Source organism: Pelophylax lessonae, assembly GCF_965119305.1.
Source record: "Pelophylax lessonae genome assembly, chromosome: 4".
Lineage (NCBI taxonomy): Eukaryota > Metazoa > Chordata > Amphibia > Anura > Ranidae > Pelophylax > Pelophylax lessonae.
This window is the reverse complement of record NC_138771.1, coordinates 25029818-25050256: the sequence shown is the minus strand read 5'-3', so window position 1 is coordinate 25050256 and position 20439 is coordinate 25029818. Positions and strand designations below refer to the sequence as shown.

At 47.4% G+C, this 20439-nt stretch overlaps 1 protein-coding gene across 1 annotated transcript in view; it reads right to left on the bottom strand.

Moving 5' to 3' along the window:
* SELENOS (selenoprotein S) overlaps nt 1–20439 on the bottom strand; it is a 44228-nt gene that overhangs the window by 23011 nt on the left and 778 nt on the right. Inside the window, exons 2-3 of the mRNA XM_082253068.1 lie at nt 6072–6197; nt 2126–2232 (exon numbers count right to left, since the gene is read on the bottom strand). Coding sequence (XP_082109194.1) covers nt 2126–2232; nt 6072–6197 — 233 coding nt within the window. The remainder of the gene's footprint in view (nt 1–2125; nt 2233–6071; nt 6198–20439) is intronic.

The following is a 20439-nucleotide window of genomic DNA, read 5'->3' as shown; positions in this document are numbered from 1 at the left end:
CAGTATTTTCAAGCGCCAGGAAGCATTGGTCGGCATTCAGCTGGCGTCAGGACAGCGCTATCAGGCATTTTTCTACAAAGTGTCCCAGTAAAACCTATTTGAGCCAGAGGAGTATCCCACTCATTCCCTTCTCCCATCCTCATCATAAAATAAATGAAACAAACCAAAGATGCCGGAATGGTCATTGTCTCAGATCTCACACTTGGGGTTTCAACTTAAATGTGTTGGAAGTGTTACCGGTAACAATGGCAGACCCAATGCCTGGAAATCCTGCTGAGTGTATGTAATATATATATATATATATATATATATATATATATATATATATATATATATATATATATATATATATATATATATATATATATATATATATATATATATATATATATATATATATATATATATATACACACACACACACACACACACACATACATTCAGGTCCATAAATATTGAGACATCGACACAATTCTAATCTTTTTGGCTGCCTCCTGGAGAGTGATCTTGATCTGGCCAACTGTTGTGAAGGGTGTTTTCTTCACCAGGGAAATAATTATTTAATCATCCACCACAGTTGTTTTCCGTGGTCTTCCAAGTCTTTTGGTGTTGCTGAGCTCACCGGTGCATTCTTTCTTTTCAAGGATGTTCCAAACAGCTGATTTGGCCACACCTAATATTTTTTCTATCTCTCTGATGGGTTTGTTTTTTTTTTTTCAGCCTAATGATGGCTTGCTTCACTGATAGTGACAGCTCTTTGGATCTCATATTGAGAGTTGACAGCAACAGATTCCAAATGCAAACAGCACACTTGAAATGAACTCTGGTCCTTTAATCTGCTCCTTGTGAGCCCCGGTTCACACTTCTGCGTGTGCGGGGTTCGCATGTAATGTCGGAGCGCACTGCTCCGACATTACATGCGATCAGCTGTGCGGTGCGAGTTTAGCCATATAAACTGTATGGCTAAATTCGCATCGCTCCCGCAGCAAACACGCACAGGAGGCATTTTTGCAGCCGCATCAGGATCGGATCGCACAGCAGTTCACACTTGTGCGATCCGATCCTGTGCGAACTGCACGATCGCACTGCGATATGCGATCAAACTGGGGGTGTCGTTAAGATTACATTGACACCCCCAGCGTATCGCATATGGCAGTGTGAACTGCCGGGGGTGCGTGTGCGATGCGGGAACAGGCTGCGAATTCGCAGCCTTCCCGCATCGCATATATGTGAACCGAGCCTAAATGGGATAATGAGGGAATAACACATGCCTGGCCATGGAACAGCTAACCAGCCAATTGTCCCATTACTTTTGGTCCCTTAAAAAGTGGGAGGCACATATACAAACTGTTGTAATTCCTACACCTTTCACCTGATTTGGATGTAAATACCCTCAAATTAAAGCTGGAAGTCTGCAGTTAAAGCACATCTTGTTTGTTTCATTTCAAATCCATTGTGGTGTTGTATAGAGCCAAAAAGATTAGAATTGTGTCGATGTCCCAATATTTATGGACCCGACTGTAATATATATATATTATATATATATATATATATATATATATAGTAAAATGCAGGCAGATTACTTGTTAGGAGTAATAGTAAGGTTTACATATTGTTCATATTCTTTAAAATTTCAATTCTCTTACTTTCTGATAGGAGTTTATCTGATTGCAGGTTATCAGTGCTGCATCAGTAAATTCTCCATGTTTGGTTAGGGAAAAAAAGAAAGAGAAAGAAAGAGAAAGAAAGAGAAAGAAAGAGAAAGAAAGAGAAAGAAAGAGAAAGAAAGAGAAAGAAAGAGAAAGAAAGAGAAAGAAAGAGAAAGAAAGAGAAAGAAAGAGAAAGAAAGAGAAAGAAAGAGAAAAAGAGAAAAAGAGAAAAAGAAAAAAAGGAGAAAAAGAGAAAGAAAGAGAAGATATAAAAAGAATAATAGTGGGAGGTGGTAAAGTTGTTTGCACCATAAAAACATACCAAATTCCTGCACAGAGTGTAAGAAACATTCAGAAATGCAGCCATCACTTTACTAGAAGCACGGCTCCTGAGAGGAGGATTGCGTTTTCTTAATTCTGCGCCATAACAAAAGACACATCTACAAAGCGTTCACATTTCTGCTTCTGTCACTCACCTGTCTCTGCTTTTCTTTATATCTTTCCGCCTGAGCATCTAACTCCTGTTGCATCTTCAGCCTGGCTGCAGCCACGGCTTCCTGTCTTCTGACCACGTCATCTGGGTCTGGGGAAAGATTCAACAAAAAGTCAGATCATGGTCTTAAAAGCTTTCCATAAGTAGTGGTAAACCCTTCAGTGCTTTATAAAAAAAAAAAAAAAAACCCTAAAAGCGGTATTAAACCCAAAAAATATAATATACTGCAGTCTACCAATCACTAGATGTGGTGGTTGCATTAGTTTTCCTCTTTTTTTTTTTTTTTTTTAAAGCCTTTTTTGCTTCCGTTTTCACCTGTTGATCAGGCCAGTAACACACCTCCTGTATAAAAGAGTGCCTTTGGATGAGGAGGCACAGCAGGTGGCAGCATTGTCAGTCGGGGTGGGGGGGGGGGGGGGTATTGTTAAAATAAGTATTAGGAGATTTACTGTAGAGTCACTAACAAATTGAAACCAAAAACGCCAGCTTACACTTTAAAAATCAAAAAATGTTTTTTTTGGGATAAAGGCTTTAAAAACTATTTATTTATTAATTTTTTACTAGTAATAGCGGCGATCTGCGATTTTTTGCGGGACAGACATTGCGGCGGACAGATCGGACCCCTAACTGACATTTTTGAGGGGGACCAGTGACATTACTACAGTAATCAGGGCTATAAATATGCACTGTTACTGTAATAAGGACACTGGCAGGGAAGGGGTTAACTTTATTTGAGAGGGAGGGGGTTAAGTGTGTCCCTAGAGGCGTATGTCTAACTGATTGGATGTGGCTAGTGATGTAGCAGCAGAGATCAACGGTCCTACATAGCAGGACCGTATGATCTGTGCTGTTACACAGGGGAGAATGACAGGCGGCTTTGTTTACATTAGCCGCCTACCTTTCTCCCAGTGTAACCGACGATCGCGAGTGACCGGCGGACATCGGGTCCGCCAGTCACTCGCGCGGTGGGGTCCGTGAGGGAGTGGGACCCTATGGGTGATCAAAGGGTTAAATGTATGCCTCATGCTTACTGGTGTGTGTGTGTGTGTGTGTGTGTGTGTGTCAGTGTTAATTTTGGCAGCAAATTTCAATTTAGTTTTAGTCTTAGTCTTAGGACTAAAATGGCATTTTAGTTTTAGTCCTATTTTAGTCTTCTGCAAGTGTTTTAGTTTTAGTCGTATTTAGTCGACTAAAACTCCAGTATATTTTAGTCGACTAAAACGCCCTACATTTTAGTCGACTAAAACTCATTTTAGTCATCTATAATCAAATGGGTGTAGTTCAATTGTAATTTGTAATGCATTATTTAAGCATTTCTCAACAATTTCCAAACTCATTATATACTACTGCTGGTCCTGGAGTGAAAAATCTAATATGTTATTATTTATGCTTTGAGCATGCACCAGTGTTAATTTTTGGCAGCAAATTTCGATTTAGTTTTAGTTATAGTCTTTTGACTAAAATGCCATTTTAGTTTTAGTCGTATTTTAGTCTTAAGACTAAAATGCCATTTTAGTTTTAGTCGTATTTTAGTCATCTGAATTGTGTTAGTCGAAGAAAACATTTTAGTCGGTTTTAGTCGACGAAATTAACACTGGTGTGTGTGTGTTATGTGACACAGAGATCACAGGTCGAGCTATGCTGAATCCTGTTATCTCTCCCTGTCTGTCACTGAGAAGATCCGCCTGCATTGTTTACATAAGCAGGCGGGTCTTCTCACACTTTCCCGACAATCAGGGAAGAGAGGCAGCTATCATTGCCTCTCCTCCTCCGGCCCGACTCCCGCTGTGTCTAAACACAGCGGGAGCGAGCCTCCGGTGGCTCGCACGCGCCACCGAGACCACTAGGAATCCAGCTACGTAGGTCTACGCAAGAGCGAAGGGGGTGGCAATAGGTATCGCGAAAGATACAAGATTCACGATAGTGGAAAAAACCGTAGATACTTGTTTTTGAAAGGGAAATTATATGAAATGGATTGTACACTGGCAAAAATACACTGTCCCATTAAAAATCCAATTGTCTACTTAGGACAGGCCCTTGGAAAATGTATGGAATTTAAAACTGGTAAAGTGATAGCAGCAGGAATTTTTTTATTGTAATATGGATCCGCAGTGTGATATTTTGTCCTATGCTTGGAGAAGGGAAGTATATTATAATAATTAATATTAATATAATGAAATATAATAATATAAAATATATTAGTATATATATTAAAGAGGTTGTAAACCCGTACAACTTTTCTTTTTTGACAACCTGTAAGAGAAACACATAATGAGCTAGTATGCACCGCATACTAGCTCATTATGCAATACTTATCTTAGAACGAGCCCCCGCCGTGCAGCCCGCTTACCTGTATGATGGGCGACATGTCCAGTCGCCTGTCTTCCGGGATCGTGGCATCCGGCCATCTGATTGGCTGGAGCCGCGGTGACGTCACTCCACACATTATATCAATGCCACCTGATAGATATTTAGAGAATCCACACCCTAGAGCAGGGGTGTCAAACTCAATTTCATTGCGGGCCACATCAGCATTATGGTTGCCCTCAAAGGGCCGGTTATCTGTAGGATTTGATGTCCAGAGCACTCCACGCCCCCTTACACGAGGTGTCAAGAGCCCCCCGCACCATCAGAAGTCAAGAGTCAACCCACCCTTCCTTACATCCCAATGCACCCACTTACCTTGTGGTGCTGCCTAAAAGATGATGCGGGTGGATCTGGGAAGAAGTGCAGGGTCTGGAGGAGAACAAGAGGAAGGCTGGAGTCAGCTTCCAGAGTCTGCTGAATGCTGAGATCAGGGGAGGGAGAGGCAAGGTGGTGTTGCGGCTGCACAGAGAGGTGCAGGATCTGTAGGAGGAGTTCCGCCCTTCTCTCTGCTGCGGACTGCTTAGAAGGGGGGGGGGGGCAAAGATGACCCTTTCTGCAGCTGCACAGAGGATAGCAGGATCTGGCAAAGGAGTTCTGTCCTCTTTGCTGCCGACTACAGAGACAAGGTGGGGGCAGAGACAAGGGGGGATGCTGCAGCTGAAGGAGAGGTGCGAGGGCCACATGGAAAGGCCTAGGGGGGCGCATTCGGCCCACGGGCCTTGTGTTTGACACCTGTGCCCTAGAGTGAGGGACTATACGTTCTACTCCCCAATACATGTTCAAGACTAGATTACATATTAGTTGAACACAGGCTATGGGAAGCAGTGGGTAGAACATCTATAGCAGGGGTCTTCAAACTATGGCCCTCCAGTTGTTCAGGAACTACAATTCCCATCATGCCTAGTCATGTCTGTGAATGTCAGAGTTTTACAATGCCTCATGGGATGTGTAGTTCTGCAACAGCTGGAGGGCCGGAGTTTGAGGATCCCTGATCTATAGAAACAAATCACTATCTGACCATGCACCGGTGACAATGGAATTGAAGAGAACAGAGATACAAAATAAGGCAAATATCTGGAGATTAAAATGAGACATTAATCCAAGATAAGGAGATAGAAGGAAAAATAAAGAACTAGAACAATATTGTATATTAAATAAGACCCAGGGAGTATCAGAGGTCACGATATGGGAAGCTCATAAAGCCTATATTCGGTGAATTCTGATATCAATAGGGACTCAAAGAAAAAAAGAAGAGGTTGAATTAAACTATTGAAGCCTTTCCACTTCACAAAAGCTCCCTGCTTTTATTTGAGCAAGGTCCTCCGATTCCTCTTGTACCAACTTGTATTTTAACTGTACGGTCGGCCCTCATGTTGTAAACTGTTGGTGCTATATAAATCCTGAAGAATAAGAATAGTTTGCATAAAGTTCAGGGCAATCCGCTACTTTATGGATCACTGAGCAGACCTGTAAAGGGCCAAATGCCAGACAAACATGAGATTTCCTTGAAATGTTTATTAGAAATGTACAGACTGGTAAAAGGTGAGTATTCCAGGATATACCTTCTGGCGTCGTCTGTGCGGTTGTGAGGAGTAATCTGATGTTGGATGAAAATTTCTGCTTCAAAACATACAAAAGGATGCAGCCAAATAGGATGAACCATCCGTAGCTGGAGAGAGCCGAACCCACTGCAAAGAGACAAAGAAAGAAGAGATCAGCAACCGTTATCAATACCTGGAACACAAATATCACACTGACAGCAATGGGGAGGGATCTGCAGACAATTCTCACCCAACGTCTGTGACCACCTAAGAAGCGGCACCTACAGCAGATCGCCCTCATGGAGAAACATTTATAGCTGCCCATATGTGTACAGATTCTCTTGTTCAGCCCACTGTACCTCCACGGATTCCCCCATTCATGATCAAGAGCACCGATTGACAAATCTCCTGCTGCCAGCTACTGTATGCCAACAGCTGGCATCGCTGTCAGAAAACCTGAACAGTGACTGCAGCTGATTGGCTGCAGTCACTGTTGGGACAACTTATTTTCATCTGGCCGGGTGGTGTCGGCAGGGCCACCCACAGCTTGAATTCCAGCCAATTCATAGGAAAGGCCAGATGTTTGGCAGCTTGGTATCTTCTGCTGATGACCAGTGTTCTCCCGAGACCAGGCTGGTAAAAGAAGTTAGCTTAGAGCAGTGGTCTCCAAACTGCAGCCCGGATATGGTCCTTTGTTAGCCTTGATCTGGCGTTTGGGGCTCCAATCCTCCCAACGGCACCAACAGCGGGGGCACCATCCCTCCCACAGGCACCAACGGCGGGGACACCATCCCTCCCACAGGCACCAACGGCGGGGACACCATCCCTCCCACAGGCACCAACGGCGGGGGCACCATCCCTCCCACAGGCACCAACGGCGGGGGCACCATCCCTCCCACAGGCACCAACCACGGGGGGCACCATCCCTCCCACAGACACCAACCACGGGGGGCACCCACAGACACCAACCACGGGGGGTACCATCCCTCCCACAGACACCAACCACGGGTGGGCACCATCCCTCCCACAGACACCAACCACGGGTGGGCACCATCCCTCCCACAGACACCAACGACTGGGGCACCATCCCTCCCACAGGCACCAACGGCGGGGGCACCATCCCTCCCACAGACACCAACCACGGGGGGCACCATCCCTCCCACAGACACCAACCACGGGGGGCACCCACAGACACCAACCACGGGGGGTACCATCCCTCCCACAGACACCAACCACGGGTGGGCACCATCCCTCCCACAGACACCAACCACGGGTGGGCACCATCCCTCCCACAGACACCAACCACGGGGGGTACCATCCCTCCCACAGACACCAACCACGGGTGGGCACCCACAGACACCAACCACGGGTGGGCACCATCCCTCCCACAGACACCAACGGCGGGGGCACCATCCCTCCCACAGACACCAACCACGGGGGGGAACCATCCCTCCCACAGACACCAACCACGGGGGGCTCCCACAGACACCAACCACGGGGGTACCATCCCTCCCACAGACAGCAACCATGGGGGGTACCATCCCTCCCACAGACACCAACCATGGGGGGTACCATCCCTCCCACAGACACCAACCATGGGTGGGCACCATCCCTCCCACAGACACCAACGACTGGGGCACCATCCCTCCCACAGACACCAACCACGGGGGGCACCATCCCTCCCACAGACACCAACCACGGGGGGCACCCACAGACACCAACCACGGGGGTACCATCCCTCCCACAGACACCAACCACGGGTGGGCACCATCCCTCCCACAGACACCAACCACGGGTGGGCACCATCCCTCCCACAGACACCAACGACTGGGGCACCATCCCTCCCACAGGCACCAACGGCGGGGGCACCATCCCTCCCACAGACACCAACCACGGGGGGCACCATCCCTCCCACAGACACCAACCACGGGGGGCACCCACAGACACCAACCACGGGGGGTACCATCCCTCCCACAGACACCAACCACGGGTGGGCACCATCCCTCCCACAGACACCAACCACGGGTGGGCACCATCCCTCCCACAGACACCAACGACTGGGGCACCATCCCTCCCACAGGCACCAACGGCGGGGGCACCATCCCTCCCACAGACACCAACCACGGGGGGCACCATCCCTCCCACAGACACCAACCACGGGGGGCACCCACAGACACCAACCACGGGGGGTACCATCCCTCCCACAGACACCAACCACGGGTGGGCACCATCCCTCCCACAGACACCAACCACGGGTGGGCACCATCCCTCCCACAGACACCAACCACGGGGGGTACCATCCCTCCCACAGACACCAACCACGGGTGGGCACCCACAGACACCAACCACGGGTGGGCACCATCCCTCCCACAGACACCAACGGCGGGGGCACCATCCCTCCCACAGACACCAACCACGGGGGGGAACCATCCCTCCCACAGACACCAACCACGGGGGGCTCCCACAGACACCAACCACGGGGGTACCATCCCTCCCACAGACAGCAACCATGGGGGGTACCATCCCTCCCACAGACACCAACCATGGGGGGTACCATCCCTCCCACAGACACCAACCATGGGTGGGCACCATCCCTCCCACAGACACCAACGACTGGGGCACCATCCCTCCCACAGACACCAACCACGGGGGGCACCATCCCTCCCACAGACACCAACCACGGGGGGCACCCACAGACACCAACCACGGGGGTACCATCCCTCCCACAGACACCAACCACGGGTGGGCACCATCCCTCCCACAGACACCAACGACTGGGGCACCATCCCTCCCACAGGCACCAACGGCGGGGGCACCATCCCTCCCACAGACACCAACCACGGGGGGGCACCATCCCTCCCACAGACACCAACCACGGGGGGCTCCCACAGACACCAACCACGGGGGTACCATCCCTCCCACAGACACCAACCATGGGGGGTACCATCCCTCCCACAGACACCAACCATGGGTGGGCACCATCCCTCCCACAGACACCAACCACGGGGGCACCATCCCTCCCACAGACACCAATAGATAACTGTTGTTCCTCCCACTGAAACCAATGATGGGGCACGGTTTGCGCTCACCAATTTTTTGTTCAGCCAGTAGGCTAAAGGAAAAAAAAAAAAAAATGGATCCCTCCATCCACACAATTGAGCTAGATGGAGAAATTCTCCCTGCTGGGACTCTCCACTATTTTAATAAACTGATCAGTGGCTGCAGCCATTAATCAAGAAAAAAAAAAAATTCCAAGCCCAATCATTAGATTGACGTCTATTGTGTGGGAGGGGCCACACCTGGATCGAAATTTTCCCGCAGAACTTAAAATCAATCAATCTATGGCCAGCCTTAGTGGTCTTTGTTTACATATACTGAGCCTGTGTGCAGGGAGCGACTCCCGATAAGACTCCATTCATACCTGAGCGTATCGTTTTCAGGTGTTTGGAGGCAGGCATTGACATCTCACAAACGCTTGAAATCTGCCAAAAAAGGAGCTCATGTACTTTTTTGAGCTTCAGGCGACAAAATGCTCATATCTGAACAGGGGCCACTGAAATGAATGGGATTTTGCTTGTTGGGCGTAAAATCAGTGTGCATATGTAGTAAAGCATGCTTGTTATACTAACTGTGGAACCTAAGGGGTTAAATCCTCTGCATTGTGTTAAAAGGCTGTTTGATCCTGTCTTCTCTAATCCTCTATTTCTTGCATCGCCCCTCCAAAAAAACATGTCCGGATAGGACAGAGTAAATGGAGGCACTCTGCACATGGCTCAGTTTGGTGCATATTGCTAGAGAATTTTTCATGTTTTCTTGGGAGTGTGCATGTGATCAGCACAGGGCCAATCAGCCCTGTGCAGACAGAGGGTCATGGGTCATGTAGCTCCTCCTATAAGCTTTAACCAGACACTGATAGAAGCCTATATACTGCTGTTGAGAAAAGGTATTTAGCAGTTTATATTTACTAAATAATTGCATGTCCGTGTTCTGTGTACTGTGGGAGATCAGATATAGTGAATGCAGAGTCCTGGGTTTTAGTAACACTTTAACCACTTGCCGACCGCCCGCCACATATTATACTGTGGCAGGCTGGCTCTGCAGCGCGAATCGCCGTGCCTGTACGTTGATCTGCGGTAGCGCTCCTGGGGGCGAGGGCATCAGTCTCCTGCCCCCACTAGGCAGCAGGGATGCTGATCCATGGGACCAGCGGCACCAATTGCCGCCGGGCACCCGCGATCGCTCCCCGCTGAGAGTGAAGGACAGTCAGCTGTTGTAAACACAGCCAACCGTTCTCTCTGAAATGATCCTAGAGCTCCTATGATCCTTCTATATAGGATCACAGGTCTCTATGGTCATTTCACAAGTCCCTACCCCCCCCCAGTTAGAAAACGCCCCCTAGGCTCACACTTACACTTTGATCACTCCTGGGTTAACCACTTTCCTGCCAGTGTCATTATTACAGTAACACTGTATATGTATAGCACTGATTACTGTAGTAATGTCACTGGTACCCCCAAAAGTGTCAAAAATGTCAGTTAGGGGTCCGATCCGTCCGCTGCAATGTTGCAGTCCCACACCAAAAAAAAAAAAAAAATATGAAAATCTTTCCCGTAGTGAATAGATGCGATACCTTTTGCGCAAACCAATCAAAAATACGCTTATTGCGTTTTTTTTTTTTTTACCAAAAATATGTAGCAGAATACTAATTGGCCTAAAATGATGAAAAAAAAATTTTTAGATTTTTTAATTTTTTTTTTGGGAAGGTTATATAGCAGAATGTGAAAAGTATTTTTTTTTCCAGAATTATCGCTCTTTTTTTGTTTATAGGGCAAAAAATAAAATTTAAAAAAATTGCACAGGTGATCAAACACCACCAAAAGAAAGCTCTATTTGTGGGGGAAAAAAAAGGACATACATTTTTGTGTACAGCGTCGTACGACCGCGCAATTTTCCATTAAAGTAACGCTGTGCCGAATTGCAAAAAATAGCCTGGTCATTAAAGCGGTTGTATCCCGCTTTTTTACACTTTTACCTACAGGTAAGCCTATAATAAGGCTTACCTGTAGGTACAAATAATATCTCCTAAACCGGCATGGTTTAGGAGATATTTACAGTGCATGCAGCCGCTCGCGCGAGCGGTGCATGCGCTCTGAAGGTCCGGGGGGGACCTTCAATCTATTTGCCGGGAGCTTGCCGGAAAATCACTCCCGGCGCGGTGATTGGCTGGAAGAGACGGCTCCGGCGCGATGATTGGCCGGAGCCGTCTCTTCCAGCCAATCACCGCGCCGGAGCCGCCGAACCCGGAAGAGACGGCGAGGGATCATGGCAGCGCCCGCAGCGATGTCCGGGGGTCCGTGTCGGGGCTTCGTTCTAAGGTAAGTTATACATAATGAGCTAGTATGCGATGCATACTAGCTCATTATGCCTTTGTCTTGCAGGTTTTTTTTTTTTTTTTTTTTTTTGAACTTTGGGTTTACAACCGCTTTAAGGGGGAAAATCCTTTCGGTCCAGAAGTGGTTAAGCAACCTCTCAACCTTTTTACCCCAGAAGAACCCTCAAAATAATGTTGGGCTCTCAGAGAAGCACACCACTGGCCAGCCAATAGGAAGTGTACGTTTGTTTTGCGTTACTTATTTACACATCCTTAATACCAAATTATAACCTTGCTATAATCTTTAATATCACAAGCCTAGACCAAAATGAACTGTTCTCTGGCTACCAGGTGCATTCACATCATTAGAGATTGCAGAAAATCTCTTTTTAGTTATTAAAAAAGGTATGCAAAATCGGTTTTCTGCTGATCCTCCTATATAATAAGCAAACATGATTGCTTCTATGTAAAACATAAATGATCAACAATATATAAGACAAAACGATACAACATAGAACACCAATAAGAATATCTACACTGAGCTGGTCTAAAACTGTAAGCTAGACATGAGCGCCCTCTAGTGAAAAAAATCAAGTTATCGGCATTGCTGGAAATGTTCAGAACCTCAGACACCTCTTTATCCTGGCAAATGGTTTTGTTATAAAAATAATCTGATGAAAGCTAATATTTTTCAATGTAAAATTAAATATTCTCTGCTCCTCTGCCCAACACAAGCAAACAGAGGACCAATTTTCCCTCTCTCGGATGAATAGCCTCTCCACCCTCTTGTGGCAATAGGAGACCACCATGAAAAAGTGGGCATAGACCATTACAGGTGCTGTGTAAAGACAGAACGGGACAAAATACGAGCATGTACTAAAATCAACGGGATTCCAGTTTTGCATCAGAAGTAATTCATGTGGCAGACTGGCTGCTTCAAAGAATTACCCCATCCTGGGTGAGAAGGCAAACAAGGCAACAGATCTCAGAATATTATTCTAAGTAGACATTTACAAAGATACGTCTGTGACCACGAATGCACCGACCAGATAATGGCTGAATGCACTAACCTGGCTTAACTACCCATCCATGGCTGGCTGAATGCACTCACCTGATCAAGGCCTACAGCCCTAGCCTGACCATAAAAGAAAGAATGTACTCACCGGACTGAATTACCCGACAGTGAAAGAGCATTTACTTCATCACGCATGACAGCCCTTACACAACTGAACTACTCAACCACGACTGACTGCACTTACTCAACTGAACTTCCCGAAGAATGCACTCACCCGAACACAAGCCAACTGCCCTTCGCCGACTGAACTACATGATGGCGGGCGACTGCCCCAACCCAACTGAACTACTTAACCATGGCCAAATGCCCTTACTCGACTGAACTACACAACCGTGGAAGAATGCACTCACCCTAACACAGCCAACTGCCCTTCGCCGACAACTGCACAACCACTGGCTGAACTGCCCTTCCCCGACTGAACTACACGACCGTGGCCGACTGCCCTTACCCGACTGAACTACACGCCCATGGCTGACTGCCCCTACTCGACTGAACTACACGCCCATGGCTGATTGCCCCTACTCCACTGAATTACACAACCGTGGAAGAATGCACTCACCCTAACACAGCTAACTGCCCTTCGCCGACAACTGCACAACCACTGGCTGAACAGCCCTTCCCCGACTGAACTACACGACCGTGGCCGACTGCCCTTACCAGACTGAACTACATGCCCATGGCTGACTGCCCCTACTCCACTGAACTACATGCCCATGGCTGACTGCCCCTACTCGACTGAACTACACACCCATGGCTGACTGCCCCTACTCGACTGAACTACATGCCCATGGCTGACTGCCCCTACTCGACTGAACTACACGCCCATGGCTGACTGCCCCTACTCCACTGAACTACACGCCCATGGCTGACTGCCCCTACTCGACTGAACTACACGCCCATGGCTGACTGCCCCTACTCCACTGAACTACACGCCCATGGCTGACTGCCCCTACTCGACTGAACTACACGCCCATGGCTGACTGCCCCTACTCGACTGAACTACACGCCCTTGGCTGACTGCCCCTACTCGACTGAACTACACGCCCATGGCTGACTGCCCCTACTCGACTGAACTATATGCCCATGGCTGACTGCCCCTACTCGACTGAACTACACGCCCATGGCTGACTGCCCCTACTCGACTGAACTACACGCCCATGGCTGACTGCCCCTACTCGACTGAACTACATGCCCATGGCTGACTGCAATTACTCAACTTAACTACACAACTGTGGCTGACTGTCCTTACTCTACTTAACTACATGACCATGGCCAACTGCAAATACCTGCCTGGAGTACCAGACCGTGGAAGAATGCATTTACCCAAATGCACTCAAATGACTCAACTACTTAATCATGGAAGAATGTACTCTCCCGACTATGGCCGACTGCCCTAGCCTGACCATGGAAGAACACCTAATGACCTTACTTGGCTGAACTACCCGATCATGAAAGAGTGCACCCACCCGAACATAGCCAACTGCCCTTACCCAACTGGACTATATAACTATGGAAGAATGCACCCACCAGATCATGCCTAATGCCCCTTGACTGGCTGAACCACCCAACCATGAAAGGAGCACCCACCCAAACATGTCTGACTGTCCTCACCCAACTAGACTATCTAACCATGGAAAAATGTCTTTACCAAACTATGGAAGAATACATTTACCCAACTACCTGACCATGGAGGAATGCACTCTCAACTGCCCTTACCTGACCATAGCCTACTGCATTACCCAACTGAACTACTCAACCATGGCTGAATGAAAATCTTTCATCATGAAGATGGTACAACTGGAGCTTTCATTTTTTCAGCATTTGAGTGATAAAACTCAAGTCTACATAAACTTGATACAAATATTTGCATGATCAGATCACAGGAAGGTAAAAGGTTTGCTGAAAGAAAATAGCTTACAAAAATAATCTACCTTCCACATTCTCCATTGCCACACCATTCAGAACGCCAAGAATAACCAGATCCTTCCAGGTATGGGGAAGCACATGGCTCTCTCACCCCACTTCCAACAAAGCAGCATGCCATGTGTGAGCGTCCAATACTCCTTTCTGCAAACAGCAGGTCTGCATAGCAACTGACAGCTCATCGTTCTCCAATGCCAGAGATAATGCTAGCAAATGCCAGCCGAGTCTTCCAAAGATTCTGAACAGGCGGATGGAGCTTATATCTTATGTATCTTTCTTTGCCTAAACTCATTTGTTTGTTTCTACTGTTCTGCAGATCAGAATATAAAAATGTGTGGAATTTGGCACATTTTAAAGGCATTGCATAGACTTCCATTATGTAAAGTCCCTGCAAGTCGCTCCGAAGTCCTGGTGCATGGTAATGAACAAGTCGCCCCCGAAGTAGTAGAGAGTCGTGTCGCCTTAGTGTGAACTGACTACCTATACCTTTGCGTTTTTCACCTTCATAAGATGTATATTGATCATGTAGTTTCATGGTGTCATTGGTGGCCCTGTACACACGGCCTACAGTAGAGTAAATCTTTACATTCCAGCGTCAGCAGTTTCTGTTCGAACCTGAGGCACTGCACAGGTTAATGCATGACCTCTGTATGTAGTATGAGAACTGACACTTCCTGTGAAGAAGCTACATATCCCACAATCCCTGGGTCTCACCGTCTAGTGCTCTGCAGGTGAGAGCTACACAGTTGTAAGCAGGTGCAGTTAGCTAGTTTGCCACTAGGTGGCTCTGTTCTAAAATAGTATGGAAAAAGAAAAAGTTACAAACAAGGGATAGCTCCCCTTTTAGAAAAGTCCTTCCTGTAGTGATGTCATGGGTGAGCCAGGGCTCATATAGAAGCCAGGTGGGGAGGAGCCTTAGGCAGATGGGGCATGGGAGCCAATTACTCCACACCTATGCAGGTGTAGTTAGCACAGTCAAAGACCTGCTCAGGGCGGAAGTCCCAGGAGAGGTGTACAGCACCAATCAGGTCTCTGGAGCGACTTTAGGAGAGTCGTGAGCTGGATGCCTAAAGCCTAATGGGCAAGTCGGAGCCCTCTGATGGAGTACTAATGACTCTGGGATCAGGAGAGTAACTGCAGGGAGCATACTCAGCTGGGGAGAGCTATTGGGTGGGACTGGGACTAGAAGGGAGATACTGTCTGAAGAAAGATGGCTGCAAATGCTTTCACGTGTGACTGCTGCAGACTGTCCACTAAATGTGATTGACTATGAAATGTCAAGTGACTCCAGATTGTATGTTGATGCGATTTGACTGTTCTGCCATTTACTGGGTACCATCAGTAAAGTGCAGCAACCCTATTCCTTCCTTGGGATATAAAGGTCAACGGCCAGGAATATATTGTGTAGAGCCCTCACAGGGGGCACGAAGTGGGCACAATATGGCTTCAACAGAAGGGGCAGTGTTCTAGTAAATAGACAGGTGCTGGGCAGGGACTTGTGCTTTGGTGCCAACATCCAGCTAATGACAGAGCCCCTCTTAAACTGGGTACACACTGAGAAAATCGGATAAATGATCGTCCGGTTTTCCTCGATGTTTTACAGAAAGTCGGAGCTGAGGGTGGAAATACAGTTACTACTACGAATGTTTAGCGTTTCGGATCATTTGGAAAGGGGGGGGGGGGTGGATTGTGGGACTTTAAATGAGGTAATGACTTGGTCATCTGCCTCCATCCCCAATACAGATAAAAGGAAAAAAAAAAAAAAAAAAAAAAAAAAAAGGAGGTTTGGGACTCTAAATAAAGCACACGGCAAAGAGGTGATATAAATAAATAAAACAAAAATCGATAATACAATATCCTTTTTTGCTTAACCACTTCTGGACCGGAAGATTTTCCCCCTTAATGACCAGGCCATATTTTGCGACTCGGCACTGTATTTCGCGGTCGTGCGCCGCTGTACCCAAATAAAATTGATGTCCTTTTTTTTTCCCACAAACAGAGCTTTCTTTTGGTGGTATTGGATCACCTGTACGATTTTTATTTTTTGCGCTATAAACAAAAAAAAAAAAAATAAAAAGTAGCACAGGTGATCCAATACCACCAAAAGAAAGCTCTATTTGTGGGGGAAAAAAAGGACATCAATTTAGTTTAGGTACAGCGTCGCACGACTGCGCAATTGTCCGTTAACGTAACGCAGTGCCGAATCGCAAACTAGGGCCTGGTCAGGAAGGGGGAAAATCCTTCCCGGGTCTAAAGTGGTTTAAAAAAAAAAAAAAAAAAAAAAAAAAAAAAAAAGTTATATTACCTCCTCTGTGCAGTTGGTTTTGCACAGAATGGCCCAGGTCCTCCTCATCTCGGGTCCCTCATTCCTATTGAGTGCCCCACACAGCAAGCAGCTTGCTATGGGGGCACCTGAACCAAGCCGCAGCTCTGGGTGTCCATTCAGACACAGAGCTCCCATTCGGCCCCGCCCCTTTCTGCTGATTTTGATTGACAGCCGCGGGAGCCGATGGCACCACAACTGTATTTTAGCCAATCAGGAGGGAGAGTCTCAGGACTGACTTGCTGGACAAAGAGGGGGCACAGGTAAGTATTAGGGGGTGCTGGGAGGGCTGCTACACACAGAAGGCTTTTTATCTTAATGCATAGAATGCAGCTTCTGCCTTTACAACTCCTTTAGGCCCCTTTAACACTAACTCTAAATGTATCAGTTTTCCATCCATTTTCCGTCCGATCCGTTTTACTGACGGATGAAAAATAAGGCATTCATCCGTTCAAAAAAAACGGACATTGACGGAAGCGGATGAAAACGGATGATCATCTGTTGTCATCCATTTTTACATAGATACATTGATGTCCGTTTTTCATCCGTCAACAGATGGATGAAAAACAGACAAACGGATAGCATGTGTGAAAGGGGCCTTAAAGTGGAGTTCCGGCCTATTTTGCAACTTTAGTGATTCCTGGAGCGCTCACTATGCTGATCAACAATTGGGCATTTTCAATTTTTTTGGGGGGTCCCTTACCTTATTTTCAGGGCATTTTTGATTGTACTTCCTACTCCTCCCCCCCCCCTCTGTGGCCACGGCCACCGACATCACTTCCCCCTTTGCATTGCATCCTGGGAGCTGTTTGTCATCACTCCCAGGAGGCTGGAATCAGGAAGAACTCCCAGAACACTCCCTGGAATCAGGAAGAAGGACACAGCAGATTGCACTGCGGCTTCAGATGCCCACATCCAAGATGGCCGCGCCCAGACAGAGTTTTTAAAAGTACGATTTTGATTAAAATCCAATACTCTACACCTAGTAAGTATGAGAATAGCGGTTCTGTAAAGGGAGATGGATTAGTATTATAGGGGTATTTTTAGTAAAAAAAAAAAAAAAAAAAAAAAAAAAAAAAAAAGGTATTTGAGGCCAGAACTCCGCTTTAAGTGTTTCTGATCATACGCAGTCTTTTGTATCTGATTTTTCTCCTATGAAAGCGGTACACATTAAACAAAAATCGTTTGCCCCTTTGGAAATTTTCAGTTGGAAAGTCTGATCCAGAGATTCGGATGTGGAAAGTTGTGGAATTACTATACGAAAATTGAATGATCATTCCCCTTACAGAATTTTTCCTCCGCTTTTCTCTTAGTGCGTACCCCGCTTTATACAGTAATTGGATCTGACAAACAGGAAGAGCCATTACCAGAGAGATCACCATTCAGGGTTTGATCACATTAGTGCTCCCACATGTGTGATGCATGGACTGGATGATGTGTGACCCGGAACAAGAAGTTGCCTATCCCTTAGCACAGTGGTTCTCAAATCCGGTCCTCGGGACCCACCAACAGGCCAGGTTTGCAAGATAACTAAATTACATCACAGGTGATCTCATTTGCTTCTCAGTGATTGCAGTATTCAAGTCTGCATCCCCCAAGGTAATACTTAAAATCTGGCCTGTTAGTGGGTCCCGAGGACCACTGCCTTAGCAGATAGGGACAAGGAAGATGAATGAATACATGGACATAGAGGGATTGATCAGCCAATGACACCACAAACTACAGCCACAACATGTGAGCCAATCATTACAAGTTAAGATATCAAACTAGAAGAACAATTCTCCTGCGCTCGAGTGAAATATGACGGAGGGAAGGGAGATACTTCAGACTTGGGTGGATAAAAGCCTATGGTCTTGCTGCCCCCTCAGGATCAAGAGTATCCAGAACCAACTGGGAAAAAGACAACAAAAAGAAAAGGGGCGCACCGACCTAGCGCATTACCACTAAAAACATTAAAATATTAAAAAATTAACCTTTTTGGCTCCGAGGAAGGGGGCTCGCCCCTGAAACGCGTCAGTGCAGCCACAGCAGCCCCATGCAGCGCACTGCATGCCATTCAGCATCGTGTGGGACCTTGGCTACCTTGGAGATTTTATGTACATTATGGTAAGTTTGAAACTACACAGGGCACAGAACTCCACTAATACCGAGGTATAACAATGAAAACATTTAAAAAGTGTACAATGTCCTTAAATTACAGAATTATCCCCCCCTTTTCCGCAGCATTTTCAAAAAGTATGCAGCAATAGGTCCCCCCCCCCCCCCCCCGTACACTCTGAGCTATATTACACTCTATAATAAAATCACTCTACTGGGTATGACTCATCATAACAGGTAGAGGACTTGTCACCTGTATTACCTGCAGTTGGTATCCCCCCCCCCCCCCACACAAAGCAGCTCTCCTGGTAGTGAAGCAGGCCATGGCTCCCTTATCTCAGAGCTCCCTCCCTGGTGACCTACAGACCGGTGGAGTAATAATTTAAGCCCAGCTCTGTGTAAATCTATCTTTTGCCCCATCACCCCACTGATTGATCTTGCCAGGTGACGAGTTTTCCCTCCCTGGCGAAGAAAGTCGCCCCCCCCCCCCCCCAAAAAGTACAAATACTGTAGCAGCTGACTTTTGATATGAGGACACTTACCTGTCCAGGGATCCAGCGATCTCCTCACCTGAGCTGATTCTTCAAGGGGCTTCGGGTGCAGGCGCCGGCATAGCATGTAAGGTAAACAAAGTGAAGTCTTGCGGCTTCACAGCCGGCTTCCTACTGTGCGAGTCATGTTGTGCCTTGTAAATGGCCCCGTAGTCTTCTGGGACCTGTGATGTGTCCCAGAAGACTGCGGGGGACGGCAAACTTCCAGGTCAGAATGCCACGGTGATCTGAACAGGAAGTGGGAGCCGGTACCACCTTAAAAAAGTGACAAATGTGGCAGTGGAGGGTGCAAAAAAAGCAGAGCTTGCCCTTTTGGGTGGAGCTCCGCCTTAAGTTCACTGAACACGGAAGCACACCAGAGCCCACCTGTAGGAGGGGCTCCCAATGTCATCTCTGTGTGGCCAATCACAGTGCCGTATGACTGTGAGCCCCTCCTACCAGCCTTCGGCATCATAGCCCATCAGTAGGAGGGATTCCTAATGATGTCATCACTGCACAGCCAGCCAGAGTGCTGCAAGATGAGGAGACCCACCTGCAGGCTCCGGAAAATACAGCCATTAGTAGGAAGGGCTCCCGAAGATGGCATCTCTGTGCAACCAATCACAGTGCTGCATGATTAGGGGCCCCTCTACAGGCCTTGGGCATCACAGCCCATCAGTAGGTGGGGTCCCAAAAATGTCATTACTGTTTGGCCAATGACAGTGCTGCATGATTAAGAGCCTTAGGCATCGCAACCCACCAGTAGGAGGGGCTGCCAATGATGTCATCACTGTAATGCCAATAACAGTGCCACATATCTGGAAGCCCCTCCTACCAGCCTTGGTTTTCACAGTCCACTGGGAGGCGGGGCTCCAAATGATGTCACTGCATAGCCAATCACAGTACCACATGATCAGAAGCCCCTCCTACCAACCTTGGTTATCACAATCCACTGGTAGGCGGAGCTCCTAATGATGTCACTGCATAGCCAATCACAGTACCACATGATCAGAAGCCCCTCCTACCAGCCTTGGTTATCACTGCCCACCAGTAGGCAGGACCCCAGAAGA